The following is a 26,049-nucleotide window of genomic DNA, read 5'->3' as shown; positions in this document are numbered from 1 at the left end:
AATAATCAAATCTATGTTACCGAAAAAAAAAAACCCCCCGCACGACTCAGCGTTACATCGACGAGCAGGCGCTTGATTTCATCACACTGTGACATTCGAGCGTGATATTTTCATCGAAATGCAGCTCGAATCGAGCCCAAATATAGCTGGCCATCAAACTGATCATCTCCCAAATGTGCGCTTTCGCAAAATCGCTCGAAATCGGCAGTGAAATCGAACGCATTTTCCCAACAACAACGGCAGCAGCAAAAAACCCCAAATCGGTTGAATCAACACGCCTAAGTTCAAGGCGGTTGCAGCGCAAAGTGACATTAAATGTGCGCTTGCGTCGTCCTCGCCTTAACGGGATGGATGAGTTTCGAGTTGGTCAGCGGCCACTAAAAGTGGTTAAATACCGTCGCGGTAAAACAAACCGCCCGATTGTGTGCCAGCTTCGGCGATTTGGCTGTCGAAAAGGGAAGAAAAAAGAGAGCACAAAAAAAACAAAGCCCAAAAGGCGGTGGAAAATTGATTCAATATGTTCCACACTCGCGGATGCAACCCGCCACCGAGTGAGCAGCAAATGCATGAGGAAGACGAGAGTATTGCACGCTCAAACCGCTCAAAAAAAAAAGGCCGAAATAAAATAAACAAATCATCGCCAAGAAAGGATTGGACGACGATTGGTGGTTTTGAATTTTTGGCCGCGTGCCTCGTGATACTCGTGGCTAATTCGATGATGCCCAGCCAACCGTTTAACGCGGGTCATGAAACAAAAAGGCCACCGCGCTCATCAACGCCGCTAATAGTTTCCTCATTGCGCTTCCCTAATCGAGCGGGATATGCGCCCGACCGGCGGATCCGATGCACTTTGGGCGAGTCATCTTTCCCGGGAGCCTTCCCGGCGTAGGGGGATGAGGAGAGGGGGGACGGGGTTTGCCGAAAAGCACCCGGTTGGTTGCTAGTTTTTAGGTTTTGCCTTATATGCCAGCTCCGAGAAGACAAAAACCGAACAAATAAGGAAGCTGACGTTACTTTGACGCATCGAGGAAGAAAATGCCAAAACGCATTACCAACGGAATGCGAGATTAGCATCATTTAATTACGTCTACGGAATATCGACATCTAGCTGCTTCGTTTGTGCTTGCTTTGGAGCCTATTATTGCGCACTACCTTTCGGATACTGTGACCAATGTGGACGCCTTTTTCTGTGTGTCTCAATGTTTTATTTATTAATTTAATCAGGCTAAGCAATGGATTTTTTTGTTGTATTTTTGTGTTTTCCTATTAATAATCCTATTACACATTCTGTTTTTCTCATCTCTCTTTCTGTCTTTCTCACTTTCTCTCTCTCTCTCTGTATTTATCTCCGTCGTCAGTCGATATGCTATGAGTCGTAGGAAGGGTGAAGGGTTTTGGAAATTACGTAAGAGAGAAGAGGGAGGGGGGGGCTTCTAAAACTGAGCAACGCAGTCGAGGTCGTTTTCGCAAGTTAACAGCTTGATCACAAAATGGTATAAACAATCAACGTAATAAGCACCACTTCTAAAGCAGACGTCAGCAGACTGACAAGGGAAAAGGGGGAAAAAAGGGATGATGGATGGAGGGAGAGGGGTGGGAGGGGGGCATTGTTCTAAGTCGCTTGCGGTTGGTTTAGATCGATAAAACTTAAAAAAAAAGGTAAAGGTAAAAAAACCATAATCGTAACTAGCGCTAGCATGAGAAAGCAAAAAAAAAAACTTAACAGTAATTAGAAAAGAATATGAAAAGGTTACAAGAAACGAAGAGATTTCCAGCGCGGAAAATATAGGTTAAAATTGAGCCTTTCATGGGGCCTCTGGTACTCATTAATTTACACATCTTTTATATATTGCAAGGTCAAATGGAGTATTATCGTAATAGTTCTCCTGTTACATCACTACGACCTGCAGGCATGCGAGTGGACTGCATGCGTGTGTGTGTGTGGGGGTTGTTTGGTTCTATATCAAGGAAGAACAACGTCCCGGTAAATGGTATTTGTGTAAATACGAACGTAAATTAATGTGCATGATTGCGATTTAAAATTATAAGAAAACCGCTTGTGCAGCAGTGCATAATAAATGGAAAGCGACTTAAAATGGAGTTCACGCGCGCGTTTAAAACATTACCTTCAGGTGCTGGCGAGGGAATTTTATTGAATATCAGAGCGTTTCCCATCGAGCACAGGATCAACGAGGGCTTATCATGCCATGAAGAAGTTTAAAGCATTAGTTAGAGATTAATGTGAGAATAAAAGAGCGGAAAAACAAACCCAGTACCCTGAACAAGGCACACTATGTGCTATCACGAGAGCCATACGCATCCGTATGTGTCGTCAGAGGCATGTGTGGGTGTGTGTGTGTGTATGTTTGCTGGTGCTACTGCTGAAGTACCGTCGCTACCGGAACGCCACCAACCAGCTGCCGCCCAAGCGACGCGACCCCATCCGTTAATCGCTCAAACCGGCCCACTTGATGAAGTCCGGTACCTCACGCACTGGCAGGTCGTTCGATATGGCCTTCACCCGCAGGTTCCGATCTGTCGTCAGCAACACCACGTCGAGCTTTATGTACCGGGTGCCGGCTGCGGATCACAAACAAGACAGGACAGACAGAAGATTAATCCAAAATGGCTCCCCAATTTCGGGCGCGTCCTTCTCAATCTCAAGAGTAGTCTCCTGCGCATGCAACCTGAACACCTACCACGCGTTTCTTCCGTGTGCTGCCGGCACAAGCTGAGCGCCGTCTCAAGGATGCGATCGTCATTCGACTTCAGCTCACCGATGTCGTCCTCCACCGTGAACGTGGACGTCTTCAGTATGGATCCTTTCGTCGTGACGCACCTGCAGTGTTGAGAGGGCAAAGAAACAAACCGCAGTGCAGCAGTGCGCGTTAGCAAATCTCGCTTGAAACTAGAGGGTGCTCTAAAGCCCCACCGGGTGGCGACGTACTTAACGGCTGGATTGCGCGATTTGATGAACAGAAGCGCACGTTTGGAGCATTCAGCAACCGCGATCTCGTTGGCGGCAGACGATGGCGTCGATTGGTGTTTCGGGGACTGATGGCGCACGCCTTTGGAGAGTCCTTCGAGCTCACTGATCACTGGGTGGGTGAAATAGTAACGGAAGAAACAGTGTAAGTGCGTGTACCAAACACCAAACCTGACGCTCATACTAACCGATGATCGGTACCATCAGCTGGTACAGCTGGTGCGCCCTCGCGATCATCTCAATTTCAGGCAGGTAGTCGACGAAACAGTTCGTGTCTGGCACCAGAAACCGCGGGTGCACCTCGATACTGACCGCGATCGTGCTCTGCGACAGGATGTCCTGGTGAGGGAAGAAACCGCGAATCGCGAATTAGCTTCAGGTTGACCCACACACGCTACCTCGCCCGATATTCCCGTGCAGGTGGCATGAACCTGACCGGAATGCCTAAAACGTGCCCTCTGCTGTTTGTCGTGCTAATTGGGTGCGACGATCAAGCAGCAACGATTTCGATCACGATGTCTCATTGCAAGACGCGCCCGCAAACACGTCGTCGGAGAGGGCCGTTCTTTTTTTTTCGTTTCTTTTTTTTTTGTGTTCTTCACAGGGCGCGTGTGTGTGTGTTTGACGCCCTGCAGAGGGTGGTATTTACATTACGGCACTTTAACATCGTCCGATCGACGACCCTTGGTGAGACAATTCGCGAAACACTCCCACCCCACGATCTGACAGGAACGGATCATGCACGCTTGATGGAATTTGACGTTTCGCGCAATGGAAGGTAAACAAACAACGGTACCCGGGTGACAAGGTGCGAAGGTGCAAATTATAGCCACGATTGTCGACCTGTTTAGGCCACGTCATGGTACGGAGGGTAAACAATGTTCTACATCCCGTGCAGATGCACGGTCAAGCGATTGTTGGCTAACTTTCATCGAAATTGCACCGCCAACTGCGGCCGATCGGATCGGTTCTTGCGGTGAAAGGCGGTATCTTTAGCGCTGCTCAAGAGCGGTTTAGGTTCATGAGCGGGCATACGATTCCCGGGCGGCCCTTTTGGGATGTGGCCCTGGGCAAGGGCTCGTCTGCATAAGCACGCACTCATTATGCGGCTTGGGTGCACATTCGCATTCTTCCACGACCTGCGATATTGGCCAGACGCAGACGGAACCATAAAACCAATCAATGAGATAAATGTGGACCTGGAAAAAGCAATTCCACGGTATGCAAAAACAAAAAACAGAGGGACAGCAGCGAGACGCAGCTTTATTTACCAATATCTGTCCATTTGGATTGAAGGCTCGAGTTCGTTAGAGAAAGGTTTGCTAAATGAAGGCATTTTTTTATCTTGTGGTTAATATTTTTAACTCAAACGTGATTGCTCGTGGAACAGCGTGGACGGAAAAGGGAATGACCATCAGCGAGGATTGCAGTCACTTTTAACAACGAAAAAAAAAAGAGTGAACCCTTTCAAAAAACGAAAAAAAAACAACCCAAACGAGACACCAAAGTGAAGCAGACAAACAAACAAAAAAAGCACACACAACTGATTCAGACAGACTGAATAATTTGGGCAGAATTTTAATCCGTCAATCGCGGTTGCGGTTTTAAATTGGCAGATATATTTCGAACCCATTCCACACGGAACGCGACACACGGGAGAATGCACACAATTGCAGGCCCGCCAAAACAGAACACAGAAAGAAAAAAGGCATCCCTAAAGGGAGGAGACACAAAAAAGGGATCGCTCTCGTGAAAGCTTCCACCACCACATTTTGCCATTTTGCCACGCCAGAAGGGAAGGCAGAAATGCACGCGCACGCGGTCATTACGAAACCCAGCGGCCCAGGCTGATTGCCCGGGCGGACCCACAGTCGAGAAAGGATGCGCGCCTTTTCCATTCCCGGTCGGTTCCATAATTGGAGCAATAAGACGGAACACGCGCAACCGGAGCTCATTGCGCTTGGTTACATTGTTGGGTGAGTTCGGTTTGCCGTTGGGAGCCGCTTTTTCGGAGTCAGTTTGGTCTCCTTCCACGACCCTGCGCGAAAGGGCCTTCCAAACGCCCCACGGGCATGATCGTGCGCGAGTGGCAAATGGCAATGGGGAAAAAAAACAGGCAGACAGGAGGGAAATGTATTCCTAAATACAATACCGCCGTGAGCGGAGGCGGGGACAGGAATGCAAATAGTCACGAAAAAGGGCCAATCGATGCCTGCCAAAGGTCACATACCGACCGGAGAAGCACCGGAAGCAGAATGTGTGAGAATGGGGGTTTCGTGACGCAAGCTCTGGGATAAACAACGAATCAGAGGAAGAAAAAAACAGCGCTTCATCGAATACTACGCGCGATAGAAATATAATGTAATTAGAGATTTTAAGTACACATTCAAATTAACACAAACAAATTGACATCTGTCAAGTGTCAAACGGAAAAGACAGTAGCGTAGTAGATATTTATAAGTGCACGTTCAATTTGACACAAACAAATCGAAAACTGCCAAGTGTCAAATGGGTATGGCAGTAGCGTCGAATTAGCTCGCAATTCGAAAGGTGGTGTGAATTAAGGCCAGCAATCAACCAACCGTGCCAAAAAAAAAAGACAAAAACCACTGCAACTGCAGGGAAGATTCCCACGCGAACCGACGTGAAAAGAATAACATTTCGGGTGATTAAGTTTTAATCTCGTGGATATTTGCTTTGCACGCCTCACCGAGATCGCCATCGATACATGTTATTCTTGTGCGTTTAGTTGTGAATTTCGCGTCCCTCGTCCTCCTGCCTGGTTTTCTCTAACAGTATGCTAAGAGTGTACGGGTGTGTGTGCTAAAAAAACCCGGTGCAACACCTCCCAAGCAACAAACCCTGCTGATGTCCCCACGGGTCGAATAAATGTCTTATGGTGATGTAAAACTGAACCGCGAACACCAGCCGGAAGGTGCGAAGGAGTAAAGCCAACAGTAAAGCGCAACTTTAACGTCGGCCTGGAGACGCGGCCAAACGATCGCTCGAGAGTGGGAGCAGAAGTAGAAACGAGCTACAAGACGCATGTCACTAAAAGCCGGAACTCGACTCCCTTTAGGTGCCTTTAGGTAAACCTTTCCGTTGTTCCACTAAGGCCACGCGGTGCGTCATTGCAAAAGGGCGCTATTTTTCCAGGCCAGCAGTTGAGAGGGAGAAAAAGGACACCTGACCCGCAAGGCGCAAGCTCTCGAGCATCCGCACATATTTGCACGGTTCGCGCACTGTTTGCGAGGCTTCGCGCGTTACCACCCGCGCCATTGGGAAGACACAGAACGGAGGATATTGTTAAATATTGCACCCAAGCGCACCGAAACCGCTTGGGCTGGGGGTGAAATGTGCAAACAAATCGCGGCCAGGCGCAAACACGCCCGCGTTGTCAGCACAACCTCTGGGCGGGTTTTTGCGAACATCGTCGGCATTCAGGTTGGTGGTGCTGATCACGTCCATTGAGCGCTCTTTCCATCGCTGTTTCCAACACCTTCCATACGGCGGGATACGGCAACATGCAACAATGTTGCAGTCATCAGACGTACTTGGGGTGCTTTCGCCAGCCGACCACGTGGTCGGCTGGTGACACGTAAAAGTCGAATAAAAACCAACGAACGGTGGACAAAACCACCGTCGGTACGAAATAAATCACGGATTTTAGCCATTCTGGACCGGTGCGTAGAATTGGGGGCCAGACATTCCGCGTGGCGATCAGCTGTGGCGATGAATCGCTGATGAAAACTGACCTTCGGCTGTAGCGCCCTCTAGCACGCTGAGATGCAATTTTGACAGCTGTCAAGTAGCGCGAATAACCTGGCTTGAGAACGCGGTTTTTGGGGTGGCGAATGAAGCGGAAACTTTTACTCTACTGCTTTGGTCTGATTTGTTCTTAGCTGTTCGAACTTCGGTGCCTTTAAACAGTGGCTTGAACGGACCGACGGAAAAATCTACCGTTGCGTTATTTTCTCCAACTCAGCTGAGTTTCGATTCGCCAGCGCTTCCAAAAACCCAAGCGTTCTATTAAACGCACGCGGGCGCCCGCACTCAGCTCCATTTGTGATTATTTCTATCCCGTTCGGCGCAGAAGGGATGCCCTTAATGCATTCCGCCAGCGATAATTATCCGCTCAGCCGGGCGGGCCCGCAAAGAACCGAGAAATCCCACACCGAAACGAAGCGATTAGCGCCAAGCGAAGCCCAAGAACGGAAGCCGCCCAGCCGGCCGCAGAACCGGCGAGAACGCATAATTCTGGACGGCATTAATTCGGTGCCTGTGCCTCACGCCGAAAGGGAGCCCCCGCTTTATTTCGCACACGCCCTTTTTCCCGCGGCAAGGATCATGGGGCCAGGAAATCGAAAACCCGCTAGCTGAGATTACACGCCCCCGGGAGCCGCGCGCGCGCGAGGTTTTGGTGTGGCGTGTGGAGTAATTCACACAATTTCTGCCCACGGGGCAGGATTTTGGGGAATGGGTGCTAAATGTCAGTTTAGTTGCGTTCGCGCGAGCACTTTGGGACGGGGTTGGGTCTCATTATCCGGGGGCTTTTTCGGGTTTCGTTTGTTTGGAAGCTTTTTGGCGGTCTCTGGAGGGTGGAGAAGTTGCTATTACGGGAGTGCGAATTGATTGCAATTTTCGTGAACCGGTACGTCAGTCGCAGATGGCAGCTTGTGGAAGAGCTTTTAACGTCCTTAACAACTGTTGCTCGTGGCTCGAAAAAGAGTGATGAAGCTGTTCAGAAAAATGTATCTCAAAAACAGACTTTTCGAGCGTCTGACATGAGCGACATTCACTCGGCTTTAAAGCGACGTTTAACGTTCAAAAACTTAATTGAATATAAAGTTATTCCTTCCCACAGATACACCACGTATGCTCGAACATACACGGTGTTCTCAAAGTTCTTTAAGCAAACAGAAAACTCAACTTTAAATCGTCCCTTTTAAAGGTACACTGTTCTAATTAAGATACAAACACGAACTAATCTGATACGCTTTAAACGCCGACTTTACCCTCCAACTACCCTCTGGGGGATTCACTCCATAGCTAATTATTATAAACCCCGTCTCCCCTCCCCCCTCCTCCCCCCTCCTACCGTCGTTCCTATATTACCTCCTACCCTGGGCTCGTGTTTATTAAATTTGCACCAAAAATTAGGCAACCACCGACGAAACACATTCCCAGAAAATCCCACCACGGACGAGCAGTTGTGATTACAATGTTACGTTTACCGATGTGCTGTGAGGGTTGCGGAGGCATTATCCACCCCCTCGCTCGCCCATTCTCAACTCCTAACCCCCACCACGCGGCCAGGGGTGGGAAATGATTTTGCCACATAAAAATGGCCAATTAATTGCGGATTTCGTTCGCGCGGCACCAAACTATCGATCAATAGTCGCTCGTTAGCAGCGGGGCAGTGGAGACGTGCCTTTTCGCCGTTGCCGGGAGAGCTGGAAAAGCCGCCGAACGGGCACCGCAACTCGCCTTTTTGAAAGGGTGGAGAACTTTAAAAAGCATCCCCTTTGGGTGAGCGAGCGCGAAGAGAAATAAAGGCGTTGGTTGGTGGTGTTTATTATTTGTGCCCCGCCGAATGCTCCGTCCAGCACGCCAGCAGTGCGAGAAACAATGGTTTGCGGTATAAAATATGTACGACGATGGATTAATACGGACGGGGCACTAATAAGGACCGCGCCGAGGAACACAATGCACGAAATTAAGGAACGTATTATGGGACGAGCCCAAGCTAACCCGCTTAGAGCGGAGCAAAAGCAGTGAAATATGCCCGCCAAAACCGCGATAAACGTCGGACAATGTGCGGTTTGGGTTTCTCCCTTTGAGCAGGTAAGATTTAAGCCCCCACCCTTGCAGGGGTTGGGGACGCCTTAAGAGCGCAGAAAGCGAAAAAAAAAATAAGGAATAAATAAAATTCTAAACGACCATATCCTTCCCAACGGTAAGGCACTTATTAGCGGGATTGGTTTAATTTTTGGCTTGTACACAACGAAATCTCGCCATTCCCGAACCATCCCGGGTTTGAGCCTTTTCGGTGTGGCACCAGCACCGCGGGCTCATTAGAATAACATCCGCCCGAAATGCCGTCGGGATCCTCGGGATTTTAATTGGGGCCCGCGCTTGCTTCCTGCGGCTAAAAGCGTTTCCCTGTCGAACGCAATGTTTTTGGGGTGCAATTAATAAATCCGCAAAAGCGATACACCGAGGGCCGGGCAAATACGCGGATTATCCCAGCTAATGAGGCTCCGGACGGTGCCTCGTCGTGGTGCGAGCCTGCACCGGGCGCCATTTTGTGCACGATAATTTAATCGCGGTCGCAAATAATCGCGATGTTTCATTCGATAAGTCGAAAAGCGAATAAACTCCGATTAGCGTACGTGAAATGAAGCGGAATATGAGAGCTAATTTCGACTTCAAATTGCATGGTAATGTTCTATTTTCTTTAGAGCAAAAAAAAAGTGTATTGGAACGCTGAACCAGGCACTGTAAACGGTACGCGAAGCGTACGGTTTTATTCGCACAAATTGTTAATGCCTGCCGGAGCACGTTCTCGGGGCCCAATAATCGGGGGGGGGGGGGAATTGCATCCTCGTTGATTTCAATTCCCGCAACCTTCCTCCTCACCCTCTCCCCTCCCCCCCTGCACCCGTAATTGCACCGCGGTCAGTAAAACGCCTGTGCGGTCTTAGAAACCCAGCTCGCACAAGATGATTCCGTCAACCACGACTCAACTCGCTGCTCTTCACCGCGAGAGTGGTTGGGTTTTATTTGCACAAAATAAACATCCTCGAATGCGGCGTTTTTTTTGTGCTTTTGCTCCTCCTTCCACTGCTGGTTTACTTCTGTTTCCCGCCAAATGACTTCGAGACCATTCGCCGTCAAACGTTCTGTTTCTGATTTGTCCGGCAGATGCAACCCGGACGGCCGAACGAAATTGCGCTTCGGTTCCGTTCGATTACGGATTGCAAACACACACACAGAGAGAGACAGCGACAAAAAATGCATCCCGAATGAAACCCATCCTCTAGAATTACACCCCAAATGACCGGGAACGGGCTCACGATTTTCATACGCCGGTCGGGAAATCGAAGACGCTGCGACGCGAGAAAGACCAAATGAAAAAAATACAAAACCATGTAAGATGGCGATTGTTGGCGGGGGGTAGGTGGGTGGTTGGGGGGAAGGAGGGAAACCGAACCCACCGCAAAGGGCTCCACCCCAATAATCGCCAGACAGAGCTGGGGCCTGCTTCTATCGCTCCCCTAAACGTATATGCTCATGTCCCATCCACTTAACACACACACACCACCACCCATCACCCCTCCTTGGCATCCCCCCCCCACCCCCTGGCACGTCCCTTTAGAGAAAATACCATACGCGCGCGCATCCTATCAAAACATCATATCTTCGTTAGTTCGAGGCACCATCGCCACCATCCATCTCCGATCGACCCGCTGTGGGCAGGTGGAGGGAGGGGTGAGGAGAGGGGAGGAGGAGGAGGGAGAGATAGGAAAGGACGGGAAGGGCCAACCGCAAACGCCCCATGGATCATCGTGCTCGCGAGAAGCCTGCTGATCGTATCACTTTCGCGAGTGTGCGTTTTTTCCACCGTTTTTTCTTTTTTTTGCTTTTTTTCGTTTGTTCCTTTTCCCCCCTCCCAAGCACCCCGCGTTTTCTTGCGCCCTTTGCGCAAACCCTAACACACGGTATCGAAAATGGGCACCACGGTGGGAAAGCCAAGACCGTGCCACAGATGGGAAGAAGGCACAGAACGACGAAAAAAAAAAAACTCCCCACCATAACGTCTCGCGTCCAGTTCGCGGATAAGAACCATCCCCGGTGGTTGGAAGGGCGTGCGAAAGCGAGAGAGAGAGAGAGAGGATGCAAGGGGAGATAAGGGTGAACGGAACAGACGGGGCGTGCTTACCTTCCCTAGCGTTTGGAGGTCCCGATCTGCGAGATCAGATCTAAATCAAACGGTTATCGTTTTACGGTACGATCAATAACCCTTAGGAGAGGGAGCTTTGTTTGCTATCCGTTTCTTCCCTTTCACTCTCTCACTCACTCTCTCTCTCTCTGTCTGGTGAGGTGTGCCACCGCTCATTTTCCACCCCACAGGATCGCAAAACCACTGACGGGGTGTCGATTGGCGGAGAGCAGAAGTTCGTTGCCACAGGGTTGATAACATCCGCCGATTCGCCCTTTCCGTCACGGTTCCCCCCTCGTTCTGGATCACTAATGAAACAATCCCGCATCAGCTCCTCCATCATCCACCACATTCCCGCGCGAGATTTGTATGGTGGGCAAAAAAAAACACCAACTCAAGCAACGAACCCAACCACCATAAACGGGACACCAAAATTCAGGCTTCTGGTTTTTCTTATTTGTACGGTTGTTTTTTTTTTCTTCTTCTTCGTGCCCGTATCGAGCTAAGGGAAGGTGAGTTTCCCTTTAGGCATCCGTCAGCGTTACGCGGGATCGATATAATGCACCCTGCCGAAAGGATCGGATGATTGGCGACGATGCAAGCAGGCGCATAAATGTTGCATTAAGCGGAAGAAAAAGGAAAAACGACCAGAAAGGGGAGGGCAAACGGAAAAAAAGAACCACCCCACGCGACGATGACGCAGTGGAGCCTAAAGCCATTGGTGGTTCGCGATATCGCGAGCGGTTGAGATAGAGATCGGTAATGGTAGCGTGTAGCAGGAAAAACTGGGCGCATGGGCCTCGGTTAAACGCAAATATTGTGTAATTTGGGGTTTGCGCGAAATTTTTAATTTTATATCTTAATATCCGACCGGCGACGCGCTTCGACACGCACGTAGGGCATCCCAACGTCGGCAAGGCAAAAGAGAGAGAGAGAGTGAGATGAAGCTTTAGAAGAGAAAAGAATCAGGCTGCAGGATAACAGCAGAAGTTGACGCTGGGTGGTGATCGATGATGGTGGTGGTGATTGAGCAGTCACGAAAGAGAGAGAAATAGAGCTGGCGTATGTGAGCCAAGGGCGCGATGTTCCCATCGTATAAAGGGCGATTGATTGTGCTTTGGGAAAACGGGCGAATGATGCTGATGGTCGCTTACAAAAGGGATGCTTCAAAAAAAAAAGGGCACTAAAAGCACTACAGCAAACGGATGCAGTAGCCATAAACAAAATGATGCAACAAGCGAAATGTAGAGAACATTTAAAATGGCAGTTTCTTCTCCTATAAGCCAGGCGGCTGGTGTTCGCTTTGGGAATGGAACAAAAAAGCATGCAAACGCGCTATCAGGCAATTATGTACCCGGTTTCGGGACATGCACGCTGCCATAAACGACCTCCCCGGAAGCGTGCCCTTTTTTTTCTATTCCAAATACCCCGCGAAAGGAAATGTGAAATAAATAGAATAGCCTCTCACACGGAGCATCGTAAAAGCATAATGAGGGAAAAAAGCTGTAAAACCTCTCGGGTTGCATCATAAATCGATCGATTGTTCCCGAGCTTCCCGAGGTTAAGGTTTAAGCCCAGGTCACACGGGTACTCGAGATCGACGAAAAGCCACCGAATTACGATCGATCTGTTCGCGGAATTAAGCCTCCAGGCGAACATCGGAGCTGCAGTTCGCCAATGTCACGTGAAGGTCAAATTATCGCCCCCACTGCTTACAGGTGCGTAAATCAACGTGTGCGAGCAACCAAAACGTCCGAGCAGCCGAGAAAAGCCTTCCTGCCATTAGCAGCACCCGTTTGAGAGCGTGCTCGCGTCGTTAGCTGCCAGGAATGTGCCCGCAGAGGCTTTTTTTTTGCTGTGGCTCATGAATACTGCCTTGTTGTACCTGGGAAACCAGGCTTCGAACAAGCTCCGGAAACAGGAGCAATCCGGAGGAGTCTATTCAGCAGCCCGTGCAGTTCCTTAGGCGTTACGCACGGACGGTTTCTTGCTTCTCCCGAGAGAGAGAGAGAGAGAGAGAAAATGCCCAAAATAAACCCACCCCTAAAAAGGAGGCCGCAGAAGTACGAGCACCTCGACGACACGCGGAGATAAATGATTTCCTCGAGCAAGAGCGCTTCGTTGGTCTCCACTTCTTCTACTGCTGCCAGCGCCGCAGTCCTGCGAACAACCGAGAGAAGTAAAAAAAAACATAACACCAGAACGCTCGGAGGCGAATTTTTCTACCAGCAACATTCCGTTACGCCATTAAAACGAAACCGAATCGGCCTTCGAAGGCATGTCGTTCAAGGTTCAACAGCTTGCGCAGTTTTTCGCTCTCTCGCTTGCTCGCACGATGCCGCTCTCGCTCGCACTCGCTATTTCGAGCCTTAGCAGCACGTGGAAAGCGTCCCGGAAAGGGTTCCCATTTTGATTGGCGCCAGCATCATTTTGCGAACCCTTTTTTAGCGCTTTTGCGAATAGAACTACCGGAGCGTTTGGGTGCGTTCTTCTAACACCTCTCCGGGGTTTTCCCAGCGCCCGAAACGCACGCTTCCTTGCAGTGGAAATTGAATTGCAAACGGAAATGTTGCACTGCACACTTTGCTGCACGTGGTGTAAAACACGATTACAAGCCGTCGCGTTCGTTGTCTTTTCTTTTTACGATCACCCTCCCAGAGTGGGCCAGAGTATAAGGGTGAATTGGGAAGCCTTCTCCTCGTCCTATTCTCCCCCCCACTCCCACCCCCTCCAACACCTCTCTTCATCAGCCTGCCCTCACGGACGCGGCAAGTGATTTGATTAACGGCACAAAAATCGACACACCTGAGAGCGCCGTTAAGCGGACCCGCCAAAGGGAGGGGGGGTTGGAAAAGGTCATTCCCACCGGGCGCCCTCACCCAGCCGGGCAAGGACGTGCGTGCGCGAGCGAGGGGTTGGGTCGTCTGCAATAAAAGAGAGAGGAGAAGGAACCAACAAAAAAAAAGAGCAAAAAAAAACCGAAGACATAAAAAAAAGCACGAGGCGCGCGCGTCAGCGACAGGATTACGCTCTAAATACGCGACCTCATCGGGCGCGCTCATTAAGCCGCGCCCCGAGAACACGACGGGGTCTAATATGGCCATGTGCACCCCCCCCCCTCCCCCGCGGCTTCTTCCCCTTACCAACCCTGCCCACTGGCCAGTCAATTGCCGCGCGAAGACAAGGGCGATGATGAGCCACGACCGCGACGACGACGATGGTTGGATTGGTTTTTCATTCGATTTTTATTAACCACGCTTTTCGACTGAACCACCGCGAGCTCGATGATGAGCATGACGATGGCCCGGGGGGGGGGGAGGTTGAGGGGCTCCACTCTTCTGCCTGAGTGTTCTTTTGGGGCTGTTTTGTTTTTTTGTCTCCCCCAAACTATTCCTACTAGCGCTCTAGCATTAGATTATTTTCGCCTGCATTCCACACCGAACCACTAGACCATCACCCTGTGTACGTGTGTGTGTGTGTGTCCTGCTCTACCACGAACGTAAAGGGCAAAAATTGGCACCCAAAAATCCTTCCTTCCACAACCGCCCGGGGAGCCCGAAATAGAAATAATAAATAAATAACGCTCACACGAGAAAAATATGCGCCTGCACCGGCGGTGGCACAAAACGAGTCGCAAGAGCAGCGAGGGTGGTGGTGGGCGCAATAAACGAAAATTGTTGATCAAAATGATGCAGGGCAACCAGCAGGCCGTCCCGTCATCCCCGAAATCGCGCAAAAGTACCGTTCCCCGCGGGGGCTGCTGGGCTGGAAAACCGGTGGCAGGAGGAGGGGGAAGGTTGGTGCGGGGACACAACCGGCTTTTTAACGGATTCTTTCTGATTTGTTTCGATTTGCTAGGCAATTTTTCGGAACCTTTCCTCGGAGCGCTGAAATTCGCTCGCAAAAGGACGAAAGACTTCACGCGCGCGCGCACAAACAAGCGACGAACCCGCGCGCGAGCGAGCGAGCGAGCTTAGGAGGGGGATTATAATATTTAATCGCCACCGGCAGGCTACCGAACATTGGGAAGGAAATTGGGTGTCATTTATTATGCAAATCGGGCTACCGCGCTACCTGTCGGCGGGGAAAAGCCAACCGAATGTTCTCTAAGTCGGAGGGGATATCTTGAAACCCGGGCGCGGGCGCGAGGTTCGTGAGTGAAAAATTAACCACCAGCGGGCCGAGACGCGGTGGTTGGAAGCATTTCGTGATCGCGCACATTTCAGTTCGCGATACCGTTGCTTTTCCTTTGCCAGAAACCGGCCAATTCATTTATCTTTTTTTTCCATCAAGCGCTTTTCCTGTCGCATCTTGCGCATCACCCCGCGGTTGCTTGATATCCGCCGATCGCTGGGAACTTTTTTCCAAAGGAGGGGGGGGGTTTTTTCGCGAATGAAACGGGAATATTGGAGTGTTCTTATCGATAATGGAGGAAATAGAACGAGAAGCGTTTGGGTTCCTTTTTAAGGGGAGGCGAAAAACATGCGATGGGAAGCAGTTGGGCGATGAATAGTTGGAATGATGCTTTATTTATCGCAAGTTCTAACCCACAACCATCAGCAATGGATACTCCTAGAGATCTTCAGCCATGATAGAGCTTTATCAATGGGGGAGAAAAAATAAAATAAAATTTCTAGCACACAACAAAAAAAGATCTCACTTCGCTTTTTGTGTTGTCGAACTTTGGCGCCATTATTGGGAAACGGATCAGCCTTCCACTCCTTCATCCCCTCCCCCCTCTCCCTCTTTACCCTCCTTCTCTAACGTCGGGAGAAATGAGGCACATTCGCCACAAATCAAGAACGTACACACGATCCAATCCAAGGATGCTCGCGTCATTATAAATGGAGGGAGCCACATTTAAAGGGTAATAGACGGCCAGTGCACACCGAAAGAAGCGCCATTGCAAGTCATTTATGATGGCTTTCCCTTCCCCCCACCCACCCCCCCCCCCTCCTCAGCCGCTACACCTCTCTCCTCTCCAGGCCCCTTGCCGAGTGCTTCCGAATGCACTCACATTTATTATTCGCTCAAGCAGTCGCGCCAGGGAGACAACAACACACGTGTAATTTGCTGCCCGTCACCCCGTCGTTCCCCATCCTGTCCTGAGGGCGGAGGGGGGGACGGGGGTCTATAAACCTGCATCGGGGTGCATCGGTGCGTTTTGCAAAGCGAAGCGAAACTCTCAAACTCAACCCCCGCCGAAGGGCGCAACATAATTAGCCTTGGCAAATCGCGCGCGCCGGTGCATCCGTTGGCGACATTTACCGCCGATTATGCGCGCTGGCGAGAAACCTCACCTCCCCTCCCCTTCAGGGTCGAAAAGCGCCCTCTATCGGCCGCCGATAATCAAACATGGCCCCATTTCTGGCGTCTGCCGGAGCAACAGGTGCCATTTAGGCAAGGACGCCGCGAAATGCGCCACAGTATTTGCGCCCTGCTTCCCCTCAAATGTCCTTCATTCCCCTCCCTCCCATCCTTTCCTCCTTTCCCAGCCACCCGGCGTGTGTTGATGGATTTTTGTTTTTGCACGGCAACCATTTTCCCGCTCCATCAGCGGGTGGCTGTTGGTTGTGTCGTTTTTTTTTTCCTCTCTTCGCTCTTTTTCGCCTTTCAACGCACCGGCCGACCGGCTGGGGCAAATATTGGTGTCCTTGTGCGGGAATGTGCTGTTAGCTCAAACCCCCCGAAGGCAACTTCCAAACGGCGTGCATCCCCCGGGGTGTGTTGCATTCAAAACGACGGCGCGCAGACTGCTTGACTCGGTTGATTAGAATTTTTGGCCTCGTGGCAAAGCGCAGCGTACACGGTGGTGTTGGGATTAAAAGTAAATAGAATTAAATGCAGGCGCAAACAACGCCCGAGACGGAGGGCTAACACACGCAATCCAGCCTAATGGATTTGGACGTGTAAAGAAGCTGTTGCAGGAAGTTCGAGCTCGAAACAAAAAAAAACGTTCCATCGTGTTTTCACGACGCATTTGGCGGTTGATCGCGAGTGCGAAAAAAAAGAAAAACAACCCGTCGATTGTTTTTTTTTTTCACCACCCGCGACATTATCATTAATGGGTGCGAAGTTTGGTTTCGTGGCTTCTTTACAGCGCGCGCTTTAATTAAAGCATTCTCCCAAAAGCATTTTCAAATTTTTCACACCACAAAACCACCCCCATCTACCACCGTTAAGAAGTCCCCGTTACATGGGGGGGGAGGTGGGTGGGTGGATTGATGGGAAGGGGGGGGGGGGGATTGCTCCCAAAAAATTGGCGATCCCTTTCGTGATGATATTCAGCCCCCCTTCAGAGGCAGAGGGCCCAGAGGGGCCCTTATTTATGCTTTTGTTTTGCACATTTTTCCACCCAAACGCCAATCAACATTTCAAATGCGCTGCGCAAACATTACTAACTGGTTCGCTAACGCGTGAGGAAGGGCCAGCGAAAGAAAGAAAGAAAGAAAAAAAGGCACATTCAAGCAAAGAACAACACAAAACCGCGTGCGCCGATGAAGGCACAAAATGGTGCAAAAAGAAGCAAAAAAAAAACAGCGAAAAAGAAAAAAATAAATCATCCCTTAAGAGGAGCATCAAAGTTGGCAACAAAGAAAATTAGAAAAGAAAAACAAAGCACACGCAAACACACACACACACACAAAGGTACGCACAGATGATGAAAGAAAGCGCAGAAAAGAGAGTGAGAAAGAGAGAAACAAAAACCGCAACCTTTACCTAGGAGGTGGAAGGGATGGTGACCACCAGCAGTGCTCGCCCGAGACCTTGCCCTAGTGGAACGGACGGTGGAAAAGAGTCGAAAGCGGAGGGAAAAGCGAAAAAGGGCGGTCACAAGCGAGGGCAACAAGCCGGATAAACGCCCGAAGAGAAGCTAACTAAACGAATTACGACATGCTATTTCTTATAACGGGATTATCGGAGAGGGCTTAAATATTTCTGTCCCCCGCGGAACGGCTCCCTCTCTCTCTCTCTCTCTCTCTCTCTCTCTCTCACACACACACACACACGCTCGTTCTTTCTTTCGCTCATTTCCTTTTAGGGCCGTTTTTCGTCCGCGAACTTGAGCTTTCTTTCGCCCGATCGCGACTCCGATGCACATCCCATCAGGTGAGCAGAATCATCCGATCTCTCTCGCTCTCTCTCGCTCTCTCTCTCTCTCGCTTTCACGCACCCCCTCTAATATCCCTGACCAAATCCCAAATTCGCACACATCCACACCACCCGTCCGTGTCGTCACATTTCGCTCTTCCAGCGAATATATTATGTTTTCCTTTTTTTTTTCATTTTCCGCGTGCGACCAAACGGTCAAGGTACGGCCCATTCGCCGCGGTTCGTCGTTGCCGTCTCGCCTTGCACTTGAAATTTACGTGCCACCCACCCTTCACCCCTGGCACTCTCGGAACACTCCCGCGAAAGAGGAAAGGTTTTTTTTTCCCTCGCCGATGTGCAACATTCCCGTGCGGGCTTTTGAAACAACGCGTGCGCGCGCGCGACGACGACGACGACTTTTTGATTGTCCACTGTGGTCACCTCTCCTTCCCCCCAACCCCTCTCATCTCTTTCCCAAGCCAACCCCCTCTGGGCAGGGGTTGAAACGATGCGCGTCCCGGTTAAAGCAACATTATGCCCCTTTCGCAAGCTCACTAGCTTCCTTCTTGCTTTCTCACGTCTCTGTCTCACGCAATGGTCTTTCTTTTCTTCGCTTCGCTCTTCCCCACATCTCCACCTCCCCCCCCCCCCCGCACAACCCGCCGAGCACACAAATTTCGTGGACCGTGGTGCCTAAGAGCCTTTCATTTCCAAACCGATTAACATAATTTCAATTCATCTAATGTGTAACAAGTGCTGCCGTAAATACTAAAACGGACAGACCAGTGGCTCCTCCACCGCCACCACCCGGTCACCTTGCGCCCACATTCCGCCCCATCCTAGCCCATTAGCACCCTTAGGTTTCCTTCCACATGCCCAACCCGCTCGCCCAAAATCGAAAGAAGCAGCGAAAAGATGGCCCGTCGGGGAACTTTCCCCCGGGTTTGGGACGCGCGCGCCTCTGACCAACCAAAAAACACACACACGCACGGCATGAGAAAAGAAAATCAAAAGCACCACACACATCTACGAACGACGAGGAGAGCAGAAAACAACAACAGCGTCAAAAGAACGAAAAAAAAAGCTGCGGAAAGAAAAACAACAACCGAGCTTTCATGCCGTCTCACATTATCTGTGGATGGAAAGGGGGGGTTTTCGGTGGTGAGGAGAAAGGCACAAATGCTTTCCCGCTCTCTCTCTCTCCCTCCCGAAGGGTCTCACTCACACATACACACGCAAAGACAAGAGAGGTCAAACCGGAGCGAAAACTATTCGCCACGGCGACTTGAATTTTTCTACTACACCCCCCCCCTTCCCGTCCACGCGTGCGCTTCTGCACATTCTCTCGTTCGATCCCCCTTCTCCGCTTTTCACCACAACCTTCTAACCACCCCCCCCCCCCCCCCGGGCCAAGGGATCTTTCGTTCGTTCACCTAAATTGCGCGCATGGAGCAGATCACACATTGCGTTTTACGCGCGGGACACGACTGCTGAATTCGACTTCAGGGGGGGGGGGGGGGGAGAAAGGGGATGCGAGACGCCCCCTCTGGGGTGGTTGTGCGTCCAAGAGGGGGTGGAAAGTGACGAACTTGAAGTAATTCTTTCTTCGCTTGTTCGCCCTTTTTTTTTTTGCTTTACTTTTGTTTGGTGTCTTCTTTTATTCGCGTGCTCGGGGCCGCGAAGAAGGAAGACGATCTACCTTCGGGCTCTGTTCTCAATCTTTTATTTTACTTTCCCCCCCCCCCCCCCAACCTCACACACCTTCCGTACCATCCCCCACCCCTAAAAAAGAGCGCCTTCTTTCGGGCGTTGTGTGTATTTTAAGAGGTTTGATCTATTCCCGTAGATTAGCGCACTTCTCGCGGCAGGGCTCCGACCTCGATTTTGGGGGGGGGGGGGGGGTGAAAAAGGGGGTGGAAATGAGCGAACACACACACACACACGCGCATGTGCCCGGAATTGGCGAGCCAGCCAGCCAGCTCGTAGGGACGCGCGGGACACCGGCAGCAAATTTGCTTTATTGTCCAGCTTTAGGGCTTCAGAGCGGTCAAGGGGTGATGGTGTAGGATCTCCCACCCCACCCGGATGGATGGGCGCATCCCTCCCCCCCCGGTGTACCAGTAACGGTGCTTTCGTCTAAGGGCGCACGCGAGTAGCGCGAGGGTAATGTTCATCGCGGACAAACGCTAAAAAGAGGCGAAAAAAAAAACGTACTTCTAACCGCGCAGGAAACGCATCACTCCCTTGGGACAGGGGGGAGGGTAGAGGGGGGAGGGGAGGTAGTGGAAATTGTACCAATTTTATTTACGGAAAGAAAAAGAACTCCCCAAAACCCTGGGCGCGCAGGATGCGCCGGCTAAGAGCACAAGAAAACACGCTAGTTCACATTAGCGCCGCCAATAAATAAAAGCTACCCCCTTCTAACACACACACACACACACACACAAGCGCGCTCAGATCGACCTCCATCGATGCGCTCAAATTATGCGCTCGTAAAGCATCAAAATGAGCCCCTCACCAAGCATCCGACATAAATCGGGGGTTTTTTTTTTGCCTCATGCCACTAAAATATCGCCCCAGCACTTATTTATGGGGGCAATCATTAGGGTATGATGCGCCCGGAAGGAGTAAACAAACAAAACGTAACCTAATTTGCCCCCCCCCCCCCCCCCTTCGCCTTCTTGTGCCTGTCAAAATAAGGCACAAATGTACGTATATCCCGTAAAAATCGAGAAAAGGCGGAACGAAAAATGGGCGAACTCGATCGAAACGATTCACTCTCATAAATCGCTCAACGATCGCGTGTGGTGCTATAATTTAATTTTTCCTTCCCGTACGATGAGGAGGGGAGAGGGAGGTGAAGAGAGGATTGGGGAAAAGGGGTGCATCTAAGCTCAACCTGCCACCTAAGGGGATATCCTTTTGATCCGTCTCAAAATCAGAAATCGATTCCATCGCACGAACCACCCTGTGCTGGTTGGGGGAAATTTTGGGAAAATGTAAAACACACGTGCATAAATTAAACACTAATAGAGCACCTTCGGGAAGTAATTTAGAGCACAGCCCCCCTCCATCCTAGCACCGGTGAAAAGAAGGCGCTTCGATTTCGAACCACGCCCGATAGAGCGATCGAGCGAATTGGCCGTAAAGAAGGTTGCAATCTTACTCCTGGGAAGCCCACCCAGGGCAGGAGGACAGGTGACCGGCACACGGTCACAACAAGAACGGCAACCCGGCGGGATGCTCGGGTCAACCACCGCTAAAGGGGTGTCCCGGTGAGCCCGCGCAAAAGCCCAAAGAACCCTCAAAAAATGGAGAGCCTTAAACAGAAAACGACAGATAATAGTTTTTCCTTTTCCGCTCTTTTCTCGCTCTTCTGTAACAATAAAATAAAGACACCATCGGCGTCGCACATCCGTTCTTCTTCCACACCGCAACCCCTCCACCCCCCCCCCCCCCCCCCCTTCGCAATCCCACCCGACCGGCACCATCAACCTCTCATTTGCCCAAACAACTCGGCGCGCGGTGTAATAAAGTGGACCCGAAAAATCCTATTAACACACTAATAAGCCACCATAACAGCGTATCATCGGCACCGCGCCTTACCCTTACCCCACTCCCTGCCCAATCACCCTCCGCCCGGTGGGCGAGCAAATTATGATTAATATTCATAAGCGCTTATGAGCCCGCGCCTGGGCCGAGGTTCAACGCGGAACATCCCAAAAAAAGCGCCCCCTAGCGGCGACCACGCAAAGCTCCTATTTTTCCTCCCTCGACCACGGCACCCAGCGGCGAGCGATTGACCCTCTTCGGGCGAAGGGACCGGCTAAGCAACAAAAGAACCACCACCGTCTCCCGGCGGCCATGTCTAATTTTTAATTTCATTCGCGCATATTTTCCGTTTTGTTCACATCTCCCCCACCAAATTTATCGGCACCGAATAAACGGCTCGTACATTGCAATCAGTGGCAGTAGAGTGGGAATAAATGCCAGCCTCCGAGGCACTCACCTGCAGGCGTTGATTGTGCTTCTCCTGCATGCGCTGCTTGCGTTCGAGTTCGTCCTTACGCCGAAGCAGCTTGCGGGTTTCGAGGCTGCTGGGGCTGTTGCTGCTGCTACCGGACAGGATGCCACTGTCGGTGGAGGAAGATGCACCACCGGTGGGTAGCGGGGCCGGCGTTGTTTCCCGCTCGTGCAGTCCTGAGCCACTCTCGAGCACGTCGTCATCCACCAGCGGTAAGTCAGTATCGCCATCGCTGAAGCTTTCCAGCAGTATGTCCATGTCGGTTAGCTGAAGTGAGAAGGAGAATGGGGAGAGAGAATAAGTTAAAGGAATCGACGTCACATCCTTATCGTTGAGTCATTATAGGAGGTTTACAATAAATGTCACCTAACGCGTTAGTTAAGCAAGGTGTTAGTAAACAAACTACGCATCTGTCAAAGTAGCTACTAGCGACAACGTATGTCGACTAATGTCGACATAAGACAGTATCTACAAGGATTAAAAAAGATGCAAAGGCCAAAAACCAGCATCAAGCGGAGGCTAATAAAGAGAAAGAAAACTAATTGATTAGTTTTATCTCTTGTTACACGTCCGGAATAATCCCAAAAAAGCGAAATTACTCCAGGTTTATCATTCTGTACAACAGCTGTGTCCTGTTTCGCGGCTTCCATCGTGACACTCACTCCTTCCAGGCGGCGCTGGACGACACTCACGAACCGAGCCGTTCCTTCCGACGTTCCCGTAGGCTCTTGACGCAACACCGGTGGCTCACAATTGCACAACCAATCCGTACCGAAGTACAACAGCTTCTGGATGCGCAGAACGTTCTGAAACGAAATAAAAAAAAAACCAGGACGAGGTAAAGACCAATCAACGTCAATACACCTTTAACCCAACACAACACCCTACCTGAGCCTCCTCCATATCGCGATCACGGTGGACAAAGATCGGTACTGGTTCGTTGTACATCAGCGGCGTAAAACCGGCCAGTGTGATGTCCTCCTGAAGGCGCACCGCTTCGAAATCTGCAACCGAAAACGAGAGAACAAAAGCGTGAAGGAAATTCGAATCCAATCGGCTCTCTTTTCTATCCCACGCGGGACCAATTTCCCACGGGAGCGGGAAAACCCTTGGCCCTTTTCCGTGCATTCGTGCTGAGGGGGCAGGTTTCACTCATTAGCGAAAACGGTGCACGAGTTTCCACGCGGTTTTCCTCCCCAACATGCAGCCATTGCAGTAATTGCAATGGGCCACCTCCCCAAAGGGGATAAATGCAACCCAGCAGGCGCAAATGACCAACCACGATCAACACGAACGGGAGGGTTGGGTTGGTTTGTTCTCGCGGGTGGAATTTTTCACATGCGAATCCCTTCACAAACAACCCTCTTCGCTTAATGATTCTCCAGCGTGCGGTTCTTAATGATGGCCAGTGTCGGTGCGTGGCGCCAGGAAAAACATAAGGGCCAACCCAGTGGATCATAAAAATCAGAGCGAAACACACACACACACACACGCGCGGAGTGACCGTTAGCGAAAGGGATGCGAAGGAAGTAAGCGCTGGTGCGTGTATTTCCAACGGGACCCTCCTCGTGATGGGCAGTTGGTCAGGTTGTTAGGTGCATTCTAGGTGCAGAAACTGCTGCAAACTGCACCGGCGCATTGTGCGGATGTTTTTCCCTCGGCACGCTCGGTTGGCGTTTGGGGGCTAAGCCTACCTTCTTCCCGCTCCACCGACAGGATGCTCCGGTTCGTGTCCAAACCCTTCAGCATGTTCATTAACACGGCCAGCTCGGAGCACGGATCGTGGGCGTTAGATTTCCTAAACGAAGTGAGTGGGAAAGAAAGAGAACAGTCAAAACCAATAAGTAAGTCGCTAGCGTGAGAGCTCGCCAAACGGACACATGTCAAAGGGCCCTACCCGATTTTGAGGTCCGTACAGAAGGGTGGCGGATTCCAGGTCTCCGTATTCGACATCATCCAATCGCACCAAACCTAGAGCCCAAATGTTGGCGGGGTGAAAGCAGAGAAGCAAAGTTTAGCTATAAAGGGTTCAAAATGTCGGTGGCCTTGGCTGCGAGTGGAAAATGGGGATTTCTTCGCTCAATTACCCTACTTTGGGCGAGCTATTAATAGATCCCGGTTAAGCTGTTTGGCAGATGATAAATGAGCATTTTTGAGCTACTCACCTTTATCGCTGGCAGAATCGCCTTGGCGTCCTCGGACAGGATGAGTTTGGAGGTGTTGCCGGGTTTACCGGTTGCGTCTTGCACCAGTCGCTTGAGTCGTTCGAGAAGGATGCCGAACATGGACAAACCGGACGCAAGGGCGCATTCCTGAAGCTCGGAACGTGGAGTCCCGGACCCTGTGGAGGTGTCATTGACGGACGGAGAAGCTGCAATAGGAACAGAGAGGTAACGAGAGAGAATGAGAGGACAAAATTAATGAACGGCGGTGCTCAAACTCGCAGGAGAGTGTTGTCAGTTGACACACCTTATCTACTGCTGTATAACACGTGGACTTTAATATCTTAAATAACTCATGAACCCTTTTGGAAGAATCCCACTTTATTCCAACCCTAACGACATCCCGGAGATAACGTTTGATGGATCTTGAAATTAGTTTCGGTAGCTGAAAATGGAGCATAACCGCAAAAAAAGCCCCTAAATCAGACGCATCTTAAAAAACCAGTGCCAAGATCTCTCTGGTGGCGTTATGCGAAATGATTTCACAACGCCGGTGGCCATCGAGTGGGATGTCTGGAACTTCTGAAAGGACGTCCAGACATAGCATAGACACATGCACCCTGGCACGATGCGTTCGAGATCCCGCGAACTCGAGCATGGACTCACGTCGGGCCCAGAATTCGGTGGAAATTCTCAATCGACCATTACTGCGTGCCCTTCCTACTGGTGGACGTGGTGAAGGGACAATGATTATCTGGATGATGACTAGCTGATGATTATGTTCGCTTTTGCTCATCCGTTTCGTTCGTTGCATTGAAGTCGCTGCAGGGATTTTTTTTTTGGCATCCTTCAGACGCAGTGCATCTAAGTCCACATCCCAGGAGGTAGTCTCAAGATTTTTTTTATGTAAATGTCAGTAACTTTACTTGACAACTATCTCAGAACGTGGACTTTGAAGGTGTACCGAAATGATTAAATCCAACATATTCCAAGTTCCCACCTGCACACAACGGATCTCTCAGATATCTTAGAGACGATCAGCAAAACGACCACAGGAAATAGCCGTCGGGAGAGTCACTAATGCCGATGGTGCGATTCTAAGACTAAATCCCAAAGAAAGGCCCATTCCCGGGACGGACGAAAAAAAAGCACCACAAATACCGGCCTCATCGTTCGAACGGTGGAAGAGATTCTACACACGGACACACGCACATACACAAATTAAAATTGCACAACCCCATCGTCGCCGTCTTGGTCTAGTGAGCAGGAAATGCTCGCTCAGTTCGCGGAAAGCGATATCACGCGGCCGAATCTCGCGCGCCCGCTAATCATTCGTGTGCCTTTTTTTTTTGCTCGCTCTTTTTCTGGGAGGGAATTTTCCCTTCCCAAGTCAGCGAAGTTCGCGTTTGTGGAGTCGCGAGTTTTGGGGGAATTCTTTGAAGCAGTTTTATTTTACGCTACCCCAACCCCGACCCCCCCCCCCGATCCCCCCCTGCTCCCCCCACCAAATGCTTGCGATTTTTGGGGGGGGTGCACTCTGTTGGTGTCTTGGGTACGATTTTTTTTTCTTTCACTGATATAAGGAGGCTTTACTTCCACTGCTTTGTTCTTAGTCTCCTTCCGGCAGACAAACCCGCAGACGTTCGTGCGTCCAGCAGCCCCCTTCCATCAAGTTTTACCAAATTCTTGCTTGATTTTTCGCAAACTTTGCTCATTTTAACTGTGCGAACCAGCGCGGGCCATTTTTCTCGTGCTCTCCCCTTCGCATTACTCGCTTGCGTGCATGTGTGTGTGTGTGTGTGTGTTCCCTCCATACTACGAATTCTTATCTCAACTCGACCAC

General features: G+C 50.6%; 1 protein-coding gene across 1 annotated transcript in view; it reads right to left on the bottom strand.

Annotated features, from left to right (window-relative positions):
* Positions 1-2,446: 2,446 nt before the first annotated feature.
* Positions 2,447-26,049, bottom strand: part of LOC128728961 (telomerase-binding protein EST1A) — a 60,882-nt gene continuing 37,279 nt past the window's right edge. Inside the window, exons 8-17 of the mRNA XM_053822612.1 lie at positions 24,210-24,385; positions 23,942-24,015; positions 23,739-23,842; positions 22,933-23,048; positions 22,707-22,850; positions 22,030-22,311; positions 3,175-3,325; positions 2,948-3,098; positions 2,700-2,839; positions 2,447-2,580 (exon numbers count right to left, since the gene is read on the bottom strand). Coding sequence (XP_053678587.1) covers positions 2,447-2,580; positions 2,700-2,839; positions 2,948-3,098; positions 3,175-3,325; positions 22,030-22,311; positions 22,707-22,850; positions 22,933-23,048; positions 23,739-23,842; positions 23,942-24,015; positions 24,210-24,385 — 1,472 coding nt within the window. The remainder of the gene's footprint in view (positions 2,581-2,699; positions 2,840-2,947; positions 3,099-3,174; positions 3,326-22,029; positions 22,312-22,706; positions 22,851-22,932; positions 23,049-23,738; positions 23,843-23,941; positions 24,016-24,209; positions 24,386-26,049) is intronic.

The sequence above is a fragment of the Anopheles nili genome, chromosome X (genome assembly GCF_943737925.1).
Source record: "Anopheles nili chromosome X, idAnoNiliSN_F5_01, whole genome shotgun sequence".
Taxonomy (NCBI): domain Eukaryota; kingdom Metazoa; phylum Arthropoda; class Insecta; order Diptera; family Culicidae; genus Anopheles; species Anopheles nili.
Note: the sequence above shows the minus strand (reverse complement) of the source record. Positions and strands in the feature narration are given on the sequence as shown.